General features: G+C 43.6%; 1 protein-coding gene across 3 annotated transcripts in view; it reads left to right on the plus strand.

Moving 5' to 3' along the window:
• Nucleotides 1-1290: 1290 nt before the first annotated feature.
• The window catches only part of PTGFRN (prostaglandin F2 receptor inhibitor), a 131736-nt gene continuing 117811 nt past the window's right edge, over nt 1291-15215 (plus strand). The window contains exon 1 of one of the 3 annotated variants that reach the window (XM_048493955.1): nt 1291-1771. In XM_048493955.1, coding sequence (XP_048349912.1) covers nt 1708-1771 — 64 coding nt within the window. In that variant the 5' untranslated portion in view covers nt 1291-1707. Of the gene's footprint in view, nt 1772-2023; nt 2154-15215 lie in introns of those variants that run through there. The other 2 variants (XM_048493953.1, XM_048493954.1) reach the window with 2 other exon arrangements.

Consider the following 15215-nt stretch of genomic DNA (forward strand, 5'->3'; position numbering starts at 1 on the left):
CAAAGGACATTCGTCCTCCTGTCTTTTTATTTAAGGGCATTTTTCAGCTGCACTTGTGATCCAGGGTTTAAACTAAGGCAAAAATGTGCACATCTGGAGGCTACATTATAAACAAGCACTATGCACTGAATGACACAGTACAACATCTTACACTTGGCACTCAAGTCAAGGCAGGCATGCAAGTCATAAGCAGTTATCCTAGTCAAAACCCATTGCAATGAATAGACTTAGACTGAAGTAAACCTGCATAGGATTGCAGAGCTAATTAAGCGTCTATCTACTCTGCTGAATTTGGGAGAGCCTTACTCTTCCCCTAAACTGAAGTGTGGTTTTTTTTGGTTTCCTGCCTAGAATATTTATATTTGTGAATCAGGCAGTATAAATGATACCTATTTCAGGTGTAGCAGAGTTCTTTGGTGCGTTCCATGTTCGACTGAGTAAGACATTTTGAAGCACATGTTTGAGAGGAAACTTTGTGAAAGCAAAGATTTCTGCGACCGGGGAGTTTCTCGTATGTAAGAGTAAGATTTGTGTTTTGCTTTTCCGCCGTCCTTTCTCTTGTCACTATTCAGGACCCCCACCTCCAATGATCAGACTCAGGAAATGAAAGGAAATGGGCGGGATGTTACTTGTCAGAGCAAGAGGGTGCAGATACAGGAACCTCCGTGATCATACATTTCGGAAGAGAGAAAATACCTACGTTGGAGCAGCATGTTCTATAATCCCAAATGTATAATCCCGTTGGTAGAGAAGGGGCACTCACATTTTGAAAGGCAGTTAGTTTGAAAGGCAGGATCCACGTTTTCTGAGAACTCCTATGGATGTTAGGAACTGCTTTCAAGTAAGAATGCAGGACTAAGAGGAAAATCCTAAATAAGTATTTTAAGCACGGGACATACTACTTAATAAACGTGTTTAGGATTTCATCGTACATATTTCGCCCCACAACGACTCCTCGTGCGACTGCCAGGCTCCCTTCTTTCCCAACGTCTCTGTGTGCGCTCGAATATCCTGCCTTTCATTGGCTTCCCGCTCGTGATCCGCCTGAAATCTCCCGTTCGATTCACTCCTGGATCGGGGCGGGCGCGTGCAGAGGAAAGCCAGGCGCTCGCCCCTTCTTTCCCGGCTCAACGCTTCGCTCCCGACTTGGAGCCACTTTGCTCTCTATCGGGATCCTCCAGGAAAAGCGAGAGGGCGGGATTAACTGGCCGGCGGCGCGCACCGGGCTCTGGGGCGTGACTCGGTGCAGCCGGGCTCGGGTTGCAAAAGCTCCTCGTGCCTGGCTTTCCTAAAGCGTCCAAGGGGCTCGCAGCGCAGAGCTGTCGGAGGCCGGGCAACTAGCCCGCTCCTAGCACGCGAGCAGCGCCGCCGCCGCCGCCCTTTTAAAGGGGAAGGGGCCGGGCCAGCCCCTCCTCGGTACCTGTGGGAGGGGGAGCAGGGCGAGGGCAGGGAAAGTTTGTGGTTGGCTGCGCGGTCGGCCTAAGGAAAGGGACGGCGGCGGCGGCAGCGGGAAAGAGGCGGACGGGTGTCTCCCGCCTCCCTCCCTCTAGCGCGAGCTGCTGCTGGTCTTGTTCGCGCTCCGATTGCTTTTGCCCCTCCCCTGTCGGAGGCTCCGCTGGGCTGACCCGGGGGCTCCGGGGTCCCTCTCGGCACGCTGCTCTGACCCCTCCTCCCCCCCCCCCCACCCGCGATCCTGGGCGCAGCGGCATGGGGCACCGCCGGCGGAGCGCGCCCTTCCTGCTCCTGCTGCTCGCCTTCTTAGGACTGTCTGGTGAGTCTGGGGGGTGGGGTGGGGTGGGGGAGGTCGGCTGCAGGCGGGGCGAGAGGGATGCGGTGGGACCGGGGGGGAAGCCCCCTAGTGGCAGGGCCTTTGAGCCGCGCCGGGAATCTGGGGATTAGCCCGCTGTCCTTGGAAATGCCTGTTTGCTTTCTTTACCGCCCCCCACCCCCGGCATGTATGGCTGTCGTCGCGTGCTACCGCTGGGAGTTGTGTAGCGCTTCTCGACTGGAAACAAAGGGGATTCCAGCTTCCCCGAGACCTGGGTTCTCTCCCCCGTGTTGCTCTTTCATCTGGAAGTGATAGAATGGCATTCTGCTTATGCTCAGAGGCTCTTAATGCAGCCTTCGGAGCGAGAACTCAGGCGCCGATTAATGTAAGTCGTCGGCTGATGGCTTTCAAATTGGAAAGATAAGAACCTTTCGCCTCGAGCTAATGGGGGGCAGTGACCTCCCTCTCATTGTGTATGTAAATTCATTAAATGATGCTTTAAACCTTCACTTTCTAAGGATGTGTTAGAAGTACTGGAGTGCGTGGGGAGAATTCTGTTTTTTAGTCCTCCTCTTTAGCCTCCCAGCTGCGAGATAACTAGTGGAGAGGTCTCTAGATCTTTATTCCCAGTTGTGTTTGCTGTCAGTGAATGAGGCAGGTTTAAAATGAGTAGAAAGTGTATAGGAAGACTGGCTTATTTACTTGCCCTTGGGGAATGTCAGTGCATTACTTTTATTGTGAACTTTGCAGGCGGTAGTTGTAGTACTTCCTTGCTTTGGACAGGGTGACTTCTGTTGTTCATTTGTGGACCACAGTGCTTTGATTAAACCATGTATTTGATTGAGTTGGTTGTTTGTGGAAGCTACTCTGACAGAGTGTCCAGCAGTTCTTTTCACTTCATAGTTTGTTCTCCCCCTTCCCGGCTATGTTATCTAGATTAAAAACACCTTAAGTTTCTGCTGGAATCCAGCATAGTAACTCCTGAACAGTGAAGAGCTGTCAAAACACAGGATCGAATGTAGCCTTGCATGTTGCTTGGTGGTGCCCTGGCATTTCAAAGTGCTCTGGCACTCATTTTAGCTTCATTAATTTGAGTTCTGAGTATACCGTACTAATTAATGCACGACACATCTATAATTGCTAAAAGTTTTAACACCTGTATTGGTGTTGGTTCCTGTGCTAGACAAGACAAGGTGTGTTCTATATGTGATCTTTGGCCTTTTTAGAGCTTGGAGTGCTCGTGTAACAACACATTTTAAAATAAGATTTGTGTGAAAGTTCCCATATCTGAAAACGTAATATGCAGGAGGGTAAAAAAAAGAGAATAAGTTGTTTTGTACTTCAAAGATCCTGAATTTAATTAGACATAAAATATCAAATGTTAAGCATATTTGAATTTTTTTAAAAAAACCATTCTTTACATGACTTAGAACATGACTTTACATGACTTATTGCCTTCAGCTAAATAATGCAACAATTTGAGGCTCTTAGGCATGGTAAGTGTTGTCACAGGTCTTTCAGACCTTTGCTGAACTATGATTTTTCCTTCAGCATGAATAGAGGTATATTTTGAACACTTGGGAGTGCTATAAAATGTTAATTCTTATTTATTTTTGAAGTACTAGCTATTTCCACATGCAAGGATCTGGATATACTATGTTTAATCACCTATACCTGCTTTGAAGATACAAAAGGTTTTAAAAATAATTCTCTAATATAATATTTTGTAGAACTAGTTTTAATATTTAAGCATAAAAACAACAGTTCTATCCTTCAGAGAACACAGGCTCATACAAACTTGTTAGTTTAAACACAAGACTGTTTCAGTTGTATATAAAATGAAGGAGCTGGCTGACTAAACCACGCCCTCTTCCATGTGGGGTCTCTGTCACTCTGTCCCCTGCTAGGTTCTGATCTACAAAGTGCGTCTGGGTGTGAGAACAGAATTTGAAGGAAGAGATTTCAAACTTGGAATAGGATGGAATGAGAAAATTTCAGCCCCCTTTGCCCACATGCTGCCCTTGATCTAAAAAGTGGACCTCTCCATAATCACTTTATAAAGACCAGAGTGGAACAAGGTTTAAATAAATGTCTTCCTCAGTCACATACAGTGTGGGCCAGAGTAGGAAAATTCAAACACTTGCACGTGCATCTCCGCACCTGATACTCTTCCATCCCAGAATGCTGTATGGGGCTGATGATGCACAATGGGCATGATTGTCCATTTCAGTAAGATTTCTTGTACAGACTTCTTTCTCAAAGCCCTGCTTTCACTTTCCATTCTCTCCATGGCAAGCAAGACCACTTGTAGTACAACTTTTAATTTGCTTCACCAGCAGAGCAGGCAGATTTGCCAGTGTGCACAGCTTTGTCTTGGACATCTTCCCTCCGCCCACGGCCAGCCTTCTCACTCTTTCGGGTTGCTTTGCATGCATTCCCCTTCCTTCCACCCCAATGCTGCTGGCTCCTTCCTGCTTCTCTAAGGGCACATGTTGTGAGATCCATATCTTGATATAATAACAACTGAGGGGGCTTTTGCAAGGAACAATACAAATAGGGCATCATTTGGGCTCCACCCCACCTTTCCCACTTTCCTTCTTTTAAAAACTTTATTTCAGACAAGACTCTGTTTTACAACAAGCCTCTCTCTTCTCTTGCAGCAGTGAGAGAGAGGAGGGGGGAGAAGGGAGGAGAGAATATCAGCTCTAGTGTTGAGATTCCCTAGTGAGATGAGATCTGTGTCTTTAAGGCTGTTGATGGGTGGAATTAAGAGAACAGGGAGAACCAGAAGCCTAGCAGAACTCAGCAGAAAAGCTGTGCTGTGGGCTGCCTCCTCGTGGGTAAACAGAGAGGTGCAAGGAGACCCCACTATAACCCCACTGCGCAGCTGAGAGGCCCGAGGTAAGTGTTCTGTATGTAAAGGACCATGGATTGCTTGTTTGATAGAGCACCGATGCCAAAAATTTCCTTGTATCTGAGAAACTAATATGTTAGGGAAATGTATTACCTTTGAGTGTCAAAACTGCTCTTTCTTCATTTTGCATCTTTGTGCACTATGGTCCTCAGAAATGAAGTTGCTCTTTAGCTGCCATTTTTAGAATTACAGCATTAGAATGTCAGAGGTTTTCAGTATGCTTGGACAGGACTTGAGTCTATGAAGGTGGGGAAATGGTGTTTCATTAACATACCATATACACACGTGTGATGACACACATCCAGTGTTACAGTTGGCCAAAAGATTTTCCTTGTTTCATCAGGAATAATTCTCTGGTTATTGATTTACTGAATCAGGAAAGTATTAAAGGAAATGCTTTTCACTTTCGCTGCTTCAGAAGAGCAGCTTTTGCAGGTGTGTTTTCTCATGCAGAGGCACATGTACAAGGAGGAGACCTCAGCTTGGTACTGAGGACGCAAGATTAAAATCTGGATCCATGCATGATTAGATCTTCAGTGGTTGTCTTGCCAGTACCCTTTAGCAGCATGCGATCCAAAATCAAAATGCCCCCAGAAGGGCAGAGTTTGCAAATTGACATGGGAAGCTACTTTCAAGTTCTTATTGTTGTTGAAAGTGGAATGTATTTAATCTGTAACCTGAGCAAATGTCAAGCTTTCCAGTCCTAATTAAGATAAATACTGCTATTTAATTAAGAGGCTGTTTTATCTTTTGGTGGGAAAGGACTTCAGGGAAACTAGTGACTCATATTTTTACTGAAGTATATTCCCAACCAACTTGCAGAATCCTCAGGTAATCAATATTTGTTTTTCATGCCTCAGAAGCCTTTGTATTGCTTTTTCTGTCTAATCGCCATCTTTTGGCTAGCATTTAGGATCTTTCAGAGAGTGTAATTTCATGTCCATTGTTGTTTGCTGTGGCTCGCATTTCCAGCTGTTTGATTTCTTTGATGCTACAACAGTTAGTAATTTGAATCAAGGTTTAATTCAAACCCTGCAGTTAAAGGCTTCCAGTAATTAGTTGCTTGTCTGTTTATAGTCATGAACCTCATGAAACAATGTCCTTTGCAATGCAATTATAGTAGAAAGACAAAACACGATGGAGTTTAAAGGTATAGCTTAAATATATAGTTTATGCTTGATCGGTAGTAGAAAAAGATGGACGGAGGAAAACTCACAAAAGCTTGTGCTGGGTTGAATGTTCTTACTCTTTAAAATTCAAGTCACTATAATTTTGACTGTGTGTTGTATTTTCTTAGTGCCTATGCCACTAAATTAACAGACCTGCTGGAGAATGTTGCTGTCAACAGGTCTTGGAACCCAGGTTGACACTATCACAATAGGAAGGGTAAATAGTTTCCCTTAGACCAAGGGTTCTCTTAAAAATACATTGGTAGCAGCCTCTGCTCAGGATTTCATGAGAACATCTAGGCTGACCTACTGAGAAGGCACTCTTCCAGCATAGTACTAGAGCAATAACACAGTGACAAAGTAGAAACCCTGGAAAATACATTGTAACCAACCAACTGGCACCCGGGCAGTCTAGCATTTGGGGAAGAGATTAACAACCCAATCCAGAGCCCCAGGTGGCCAGGGATGATGCTGGTGCGGCGCATCCTGCTGCCTCCAGGGGGTTTTCTGATGGTGTGAGGAGGCAGAAAAAGCTGAAGTCCCTACCACTGTAAAGCCTTCCATTGGGCTTAATGGACTTATGCCATCCAAAAGGGTAGTGTAAGTTCAGGAGCCGGGCCATGGCACAACCAAGCGCCAATCTGGCGTGAAAGAGTCAGTTTCCCCCCCACCCTGGGAACACCCCGTCTCATCCCCCCTCACAAGTGACCAGTCAGGATGCCAGCACAGACCTACAGCAGCCTGGACTAAGCAAAGCCAGGAAAACATACAGCAGGGGGGAAAGGGAAAGGTTTGGTTGGATTCAGAGGTGGTGGAGAAAAGGTCAAAAACAAAATACAGGGAAAGAAACACAGCAACAACAGCACAGAGATATTTAAATGAAAAGCAACACAGTTGAACTAATTAAGCATAATTAGTTGAGCCCTTCAGGGGAGGGTGGGATACAAATTCAATAAATCAATCAATCACACAAATTACCTACTCTATGGTATGTTCCTCAGAGCATGTGCAAAGTTCCTTGTGGTAACAAATGGTTGAAGAAGTCATTAACTTCTATCCAACCTCCTGTAGACTCAGTTTCCACTGACGACTTAAACTGAAGACAAGAAAAAATCTCAAAGGTGGTCTAGTCCAAACCAGATTGGCCTTTGTCCAGAGGACATTATGTCTGCTGAGATGATCCAATCTGAAATGGAAATGAATTGGGCATTCTAATGGAACCTCCAGGGGTCCAAGATCTAGAAACTCTAGATGGCTCTCTTGCCCTAGTAAGGCGTAAAGGCTTGTGTTGCAGAGATACGCTTATCTGTATAATGTTCAGCAGACAAATCTTACTTTTCCCCCCTGTTGTGTACAAGTGGGGAAGCACTGGGGCCAACTGAGCCTCTTCATAGCATGAACACGTTTCAGATATTTTAGATAAGTTCAGCCAGGTCACTTCTGACTTATGGCAACCCTTTGAATTAATGACCTCCAAAATGTCAGGTTTTCTAGTCCTAATGAACTGGAAAGGTCTTGCCACAGAGGGCTGTGGCTTCCTTTACTGAGTTACCACATCTCATGCGGGATCTTCCTGCTTTTCTGCTGCCTTCAGTTTTTCCTAGCATTATTGTCTTCTCAGTGACTTGTGTTCTCATTATGTGACCATAGTACAGTAGCCTCCATGTAGTCGTTTTAGCTTCTGGGAAGAGTTCAGACTTGATTTGATTGAGAACCAGATAATCAATAGATTTACCAGTTTACCATGTAAAAATTGATGTAATGAACTTCGTCTGTGATCACTTTCAGTACCTCTGTGGAATATCCAAGAATCTTTAAAACAAAATCATGCAGAAGCAGTTATAGGCACTTAAAATTGCATTTGAGTTATAGGATTGCTTGTGTGTAGCAGTAAGTCTGGTTAAATAGTCTTGACTAAGATTCTGAGTAGATCTGCCTAGGATTGCTGTTGAAACATACCCCCTTGTGTCTAAAGCTTTACCCTGTGGAAAAAAGGTAGGGTGCAGGGGAAATACAGTATATATCTAATAAAAAAACCTGTGTTGAGGCTTAATATTTATTGAATGTCAACAGTCAATGTAATAAGTACTTATGCTTACATCAGCGTAAATCTGATATTTTGCACAGCCAAATTTGTTTGCATTACATAAAAATGATATTTTACACAACCGAACTTGTTTTCAGTAAGTTTAGGCAACACGGCAAACAGTCTATTTGGTGCTTGTATTAGCATGAATGCAATATTAGTCACAGTCAAACTTATCTCCAGCATATATAGGCAACAGGGAAACATCAGTCTATCCCCCCCCTCTCTCTCTCTCTTTATATATATATAGGCAAAAAAGCAAAAAGCTAGCTGTACACTATTTCATAAGCTTCATCAGTATTTGCCAGCTAAAATGCCAGAAATCTTTCTGACATGGAGATAGAAAGGCATGCTTAGTTGCATCAGAAAATCCTCTTCCTAAATGCAGTGTGAGCCTCCTTCAACCGCTAAGTGTAAAATAAAAGAAATATTAGACTGGTTATCAAAAAAGAGTAGTTGATGCCAAATAATGAGTCCATCTTACCAGTTTAGGAGGGAACGCTGGTTGCTGAACACAAAGACAAGTTATGCACCAGTGCTCATGGTGGGACTGGAAGTGCCTTGGGGGAAGAAATCTTGTCCCAATGTGCTTCCACTTTGTGGTGTGTCGAGAGAGGAGGTGGATCGGGGCAAGATTTCTTGTTTTGATGTGCTTCCTTTTTGCTTTGCACATAAAGTTTCTTGCTTTATGCGGAGAAAACGAAAGCACTTCTGGCTCAACTTTTTGCGCCAGAGAGGGTTGAGGGCGGGGAACAACCTGCAGTGGGTAATTGGCCACAGTCTTTATGTACGCTGTCTCTCTGGGATGCACCAGCCTCACTTGTGAACTCTCATTGCAGTTCTGCCCTACTGAGCCAGAGAATGCACACATTGTGCTCCTGCATTAAACTTCAGCAGTAGCAGGGGAAACCTGCCTGCTGTTGCTGACTTTCTTGTTGAGGAATCCCCCAGTAAGGGTCCAGGAAACCCCGGGGATTCCCAGAATGCAGTTTGCAACCACTGCTACATTGAAATCAGTAGGTCCAGGCTCTGCAGAGAGATAAGTTCCTCTTTCAAGTCAGGATTCCAAAGGATCTACGTCTGTTCATTTCCAGCAGTAGAACTGTGAGCCACGTGCATTCATTCTTCAAGATGACTTCGCTCGTGATCGACTCAGTCAGTGGGCTGGATGGTACACTGGGTTGTCCAATGCTATATTTATGGGGCCATAGATTCTGATATTGCAGAAGTTAAAACAGTACATAAGGACAGTTTTCTTAATGATACATTTGAGAATTTAACCAAATTCTTTGTACTTGAGAATGAGGAAACAATTGTTTGAACAGGAAATGCTATTAGTGAGGTGAGAATAGAATTGGAATACAGATAAAGGACTAGAGTAAACTGATTGTGTTCTTAGTGAAAGCCTAAAGCTAGGGTTTCTAAAGTTTATCCTAAGCCTTTGCTAGTTGGGGCAAAAATTGTTTAGTCTCTCTAATCTACAGCTGTGTTCAAATGTCAGGGCAAGAGAGGAACAAAACACTTGTTATTGTACTCTCAAGCTTCTCTCCCTTCTTGTGGTGTATGTGCCTGTGTGCCTTGCCTCACCCCCAGAATTGCTTGCTATGTGAATGCTCAGAAAGTTGCTTTGAGTATTGGACCTGTGCCTGGAACTTACATGGATATGTAGCTATAACCTTTTGTTTCACTCTCTTATGGTATCTTTTTGTTCTTTTGCCCTCCTTTGTACAATAAATATGGGTATTTGAAGGGCCTTCTTCGTTGTGACACCAAAACTATGGATTCCCTCTCAATGGAGATTCCCCCTCTTTCATCCTCTTCTGCCAGCAAATGAAGACCTGTTTGGTTTTGGGGTGGTTTTTGTGTGTGTGTGTGTGTGTGTGTTCCCTTATTGACCCTCCTTCCTGGTTGTTTTTTCTACTTTATATTATATGTATTGTTTTTAAGTGGATTATAATGCTTTTTGAACTGTTCACTGCCTTGAGGGCCCTAATTGGGTGGAAAGGCAAGTAAAAATGGTTTAACTAAATCTCAGTGTGAGCATTTCACTGTTTGTTGCTGTATGTGTGATGCTATCACAACAACTTGAATTCGCTAATTATACACCTCAGTAAAGTATTTCACTGTATTCATAACCTCAGTTTTTCCAAAATTAAAATAGGAATGTTGACACTTTGTCAGAGATCCCTTAGCATTTCTGCGTGTCATTGGCCAGACTGGGCCCATTCATGCAACTTATCTCTGAAATTGGTCTCCAACCCTGAAGACTGGAAGATGGCCAATGTCACACCAATGTTTAAGAAAGGATCTAGGGGGGACCTAGGAAATTACAGGCCAGTCAGTTTGACATCTGTTCCTGGTAAATTAGTAGAATCTATCATTAAAGATAAAATTATAAAACATGTAGAAAAGCAAGACCTGCTGAGGAAGAGTCAGCATGACTTTTGCAGAGGCAAGTCTGGCCTTACAAACTTACTAGAGTTCTTTGAGGGTATAAACAGGCATGTGGATAAGGGTGAACCAGTAGACATTATCTGCTTGGATTTCCAAAAGGCTTTTGACAAAGTTCCTCACCAGAGACTATTGAGAAAACTCAGGATTGAAGGAATCAGAAGTCCTCCTATGGATTAAACACTGGTTGAGAAACAGGAAGCAGAGGGTGGGTGTAAATGGGAAGTTCTCACAATGGTGAGATGTAAGGAGTGGTGTTCCCCAAGGATCCGTTTTGGGACCAGTGCTCTTTAATCTATTCATAAATGACCTGGAAGTAGGGGTGGGTAGCGGGGTGGCCAAGTTTGCAGATGATACCAAATTATGTAGGGTGGTGAGAACCACAAAGGATTGCGAAGAGCTCCAAACGGACCTTGATAAATTAGGTGAGTGGGCTCAGAAATGGCAAATGCAGTTCAATGTAGCAAAATGCAAAGTAATGCACATAAGGGCAAAAAATCTAAACTTCACATACAAGCTACAAGGGTCAGTGCTATCAGTCACAGACCAGGAAAGGGATTTGGGTGTCTTAGTTGATAGTTCCATGGGAATGTCAACTCAATGCATGGCAGCTGTGAAAAAGGCAAACTCTATGCTGGGGATAATTAGGAAAGGAATTGAGAATAAAACTGCAAAGATTGTCATGCCCTTATATAAAGCAGTGGTGCGACTGCACTTGGAGTACTGTGTTCAGTTCTGGTCACCACATCTCAAAAAGAATATCGAAGAGATAGAAAAAGTGCAGAGAAGGGCAACGAGGATGATTGAAGGATTGGAGCACCTTCCTTATGAGGAGAGGCTGCAGCATTTGGGACTCTTTAGTTTGGAGCAGAGACGTCTGAGGGGGTATATGATTGAAGTCTATAAAATTATGCATGGGGTGGAAAATGTTGATAGAGAGAAATTTTTCTCTCTTTCTCACAATACTAGAACCAGGAGGCATTCATTGAAAATGCGGGGGGGGGGGGGGGGAATTAGGACTAATAAAAGGAAACATTTTTTCACGCAACACATGATTGGTGTTTGGAATATGTTGCCATAAGAGGTGGGGATGACCGCTAATCTGGATAGTTTTAAAAGGGGCTTGGATAGATTTATGGAGGAGAAGTCGATCTTTGGCTACCAATCTTCATTCTCCTTGATCTGAGATTGCAAATGCCTTAGACCAGGTGCTCGGGAGCAGCAGCAGCAGAAGGTCATTGCTTTCACATCCTGCATGTGAGCTCCCAAAGGCATCTGGTGGGCCACTGCGAGTAGCAGAGTGCTGGACTAGATGGACTCTGGTCTGATCCAGTAGGCTCTTTCTTATATTCTTATGTTCATGGAAGTAAGGTATAAAAACCAGACCAGCAGGTCTTTTACAGCACAGTGCATTCTCTGACAGCCATTCTTTTGGGAACTAAACTCTACACTGTCTCTAGGTAACCGTAAATAGTGCAACTGAATGGAGAAATATTTGGATGAGATTGTCATCAATAGCTAATGTTTTATTTTATTTATTTATTAATTATATTTTTAGACCGCCCTCCCCAGTAGGCTCAGGGCGGTGTACACCATAATGTTGCAGTAGCTGGCCTTGCTACTAACCTTATCTATGAGTAACCAGTTCACCAGTGCCTTTATGAGTGCATGCTGAGGATGATTGGGACTTCTACTATGCAGCAATATACCTCTTATGGCTGAGTCCAGAGGTGGGATCCAACCAGTTCTCACCACTTCTCTAGAAGTGGTTACTATTTTTTTCTGAGTGCTGAGAAGGGGTTACTAAAGCAACCTCCCTGCCCAATAGGGACTGGGTGTGTGTGTGTGCGGCGGCACCACTGTTTGAATCCCACCACCATTAGAACCTATTAAAATTTTTGGATCCCACCACTGACTGAGTCCCAAAGTAACCAAAGTTCCATCTGACATAAACGTGAATGCTAAATCATTCACCATCATACCAATTCTTGGACTTGGGAAATGCAATGCATGATGATCATTAGCTATTTTATAACATTGGGGGCCCAAATAGTAGTATGAGACGTCTCAAATAAATGCCTAGAGTAGGTACCGACTGTGGTGTCTTGCAATGTTTGAGAACTATGACATTATTCTGGTGGTATAGGCAGATGTCTCTGAGGAAATGCTTGAGTTTCTTTCAGACTGGGATCAGTTTGAAAAAAACATGAAAAAATATTTCATTTGCTTTGTTTGATAGGATATCCTCTGGACTGAATATATTAAATAGTAAAGAAATATATGAAGGGGTTTAGGAGACTAATGAACTGATAAAATCAAATTGGTGTTGAATGTTTTATTGCTTTAAGAGATCTGTTGAATGTTCACTGGTTTTTATACTGGCAAAGGTTGTTACACAGGATTTCTAAAAGAGGCATAATTTAAAAGCTAAATAGTGAAGTGATGGTATTAGTCCTACTGTACGAATATCAAACAGTATTCCTTGATTCCTTCTAAGCTAGCCTCTCTGTGTGTGCTGTGGATATGCAGCCAAGGCATGACTAAATGAGCAACGTATTCAAGGGCTTTAAAAAGTAAAGCTGGGTGATTGCAGCATTTTTTTTGATAAATTTGAACTAATACTATTGGCTGTAATTAATGACTGAGTGGAAAAGTGTATGCATGAAGAGTAGGTAAAACATTTAAGTTTCTAACAGCCCCATCCAGGGGAGGCAAAGGAGCTGTAGGGAGGGGTGTGATTTTGCACAAGTGCGTTCGCCTTCCCCAGGGCACTTACCCTATCACAGTGGTGGTGAACCTTTGCCATTCTGGCAGGGGCTGACGGGAATTGTAGTTCATGAACATCTGGAGTGCCATAGGTTCGCCACCACGGCCCTATCAGATAGGCAATAGCAGCAGTGGCTGCTTGTCCTGCAGCCCATCCGCCGCACAACCTGGAAGTCCGGACTGTGTGGGGGATTTGCTGGCGTCCCGCTCAGATACGAGCATGAGGGCAGGTGGGCCAGGGGATTTCCAGGGTAGAGCTGACATTAGCTGAGGGCCAGGAGCACAGCGCTCTGGCCTTGGAGTGCAGCACTCTGGCTCTTTTGGTGGTGTAAGTTCTGTAAGCCCTATGGGGCTTTTTGGCGGAGGGTGGGCGGGTTTGGTCCTTTTCTGAGATTTGGTCCTTCATCGCTGGAAAGCCCTTTTGAAGGCGGTGGATTGGTGCTGCACTGACTCTACGTCTCACTGGCTCTGGGTTTGGATGTGGCTGACCATCTGCACTGTGGCCAACACACAAGTATTGTCTTATAGATACATTTTTGGTCTGATCTAGAAACTCTTTACTTACATTTCTGTGTTTTTTGTTCTACCCTATGATTGAAATTGGTGGATGGGGCCAGTAATCATATGTAAACTAGGCTTGTTGTTAAAACCAGTGGAGAGTACTTGTGAATGTTCAATGCTGGTTCTCTTCTAGGACTTGTCCTTAAACTTGGGAGTCGGAGGAAGCTTTCCCCATATTCTGTGAAAGGCAATGTCTTGTTGTAAGATTCAGCAGGCTCAACAGTGAAATGGGAATGTTTTGTTAGGTCTGCAAATGCTGTCATTGTTCATAACCTCATGTGGTATGATGCTTGTACAAATCTGAAATTGACATTTATGAAAATGGGAAGCATTTTAAGTATTTCAGTGGAAGTAAGGTCTGAGGTTGATGAATGATAGGCTCATTCCGCACATGCAGAATAATGCACTTTCAAACTGCTTTCAGTGCTCTTTGAAGCTGTGCGGAATGGCAAAAACCACTTGCAAACAGTTGTGAAAGTGGTTTGAAAATGCATTATTTTGTGTGTGTGGAAGGGGCCCTATATTTAAGTCCTCACATTGAATTACTGATTGTTTTAAAAGATGATGATTCCACTAAAAGCGCTTGTCCGATGACTAAAGACTTTTTGAGAGATGTAATATGGTGAGGCAACTGGATGATGGGTGTGGGAATAGAGGCTGAGTTCAGATTATTGCTCATTCTCTCTGTTTTATGGTTCAGTAATTATTAAAAGATTTATATCTCATACTTACTTCCTCATTGAGAGAATCAAGGTGGCTACTTGCAAGATCCAACATGTTTGAGAATGAAATAGAAAATTCTGATGTGCCTGGCAATCAGGCTCTTCTAATCTGAAATTGACACGAGTAATAATGTTTACGGAAATTGGGGGCAGGGCTGGAGGGGGGGGGGGGCAGTGTCTAAGCTTGGCATATTAATACCAGTTGATAGCTAACTGTTGAGCACAGCTTATTTGCCTTGCCCCATCAGAATCTTAATGACAATTTAAACAACTCTTTGCACTATAGAACAACTTTTGGAAAGTCACTTTCTGGCATGGACTCCATTCCTCTGAAAAAAGAAATAACTGGTTAGTTTGCTGCTACTCAGTACAACTTGGGATATTCGTAGTGTTTACCTAATTGTAAATGGTTGGCAGAGCAGGTTTCAGTCCTGTGTTGCCTTATGGTTTAAAGCCATGTGTGAAATGCCCCAATGTGTGTGAAATGCCCCAATGGAGCTGAAAAAATAAAGTTTTGGCCAGGATTTCCTAAGAAAGTAAATGGGTCTGGGTCTTTGGGGGGGGGGGGTGCGTGTGAAATGATTGAAAGATGAAGATGCCAAACGCCCGCTTTCTTTGTCATGTCCTGGTACCAGTGGTAGTATAAAACAGGGTGAAGATTTCAATAAAGGCATTGTACCTTTGCATTGTGAGTTTCTTTGCAGTACCCACTGTTCTTTTTGACTGGGATATAAGGACGCTGATCTTTATTTTTACTTGTATCTGATGAAGGGAGCAT

This window comes from Sphaerodactylus townsendi, linkage group LG04, assembly GCF_021028975.2.
Source record: "Sphaerodactylus townsendi isolate TG3544 linkage group LG04, MPM_Stown_v2.3, whole genome shotgun sequence".
Lineage (NCBI taxonomy): Eukaryota > Metazoa > Chordata > Lepidosauria > Squamata > Sphaerodactylidae > Sphaerodactylus > Sphaerodactylus townsendi.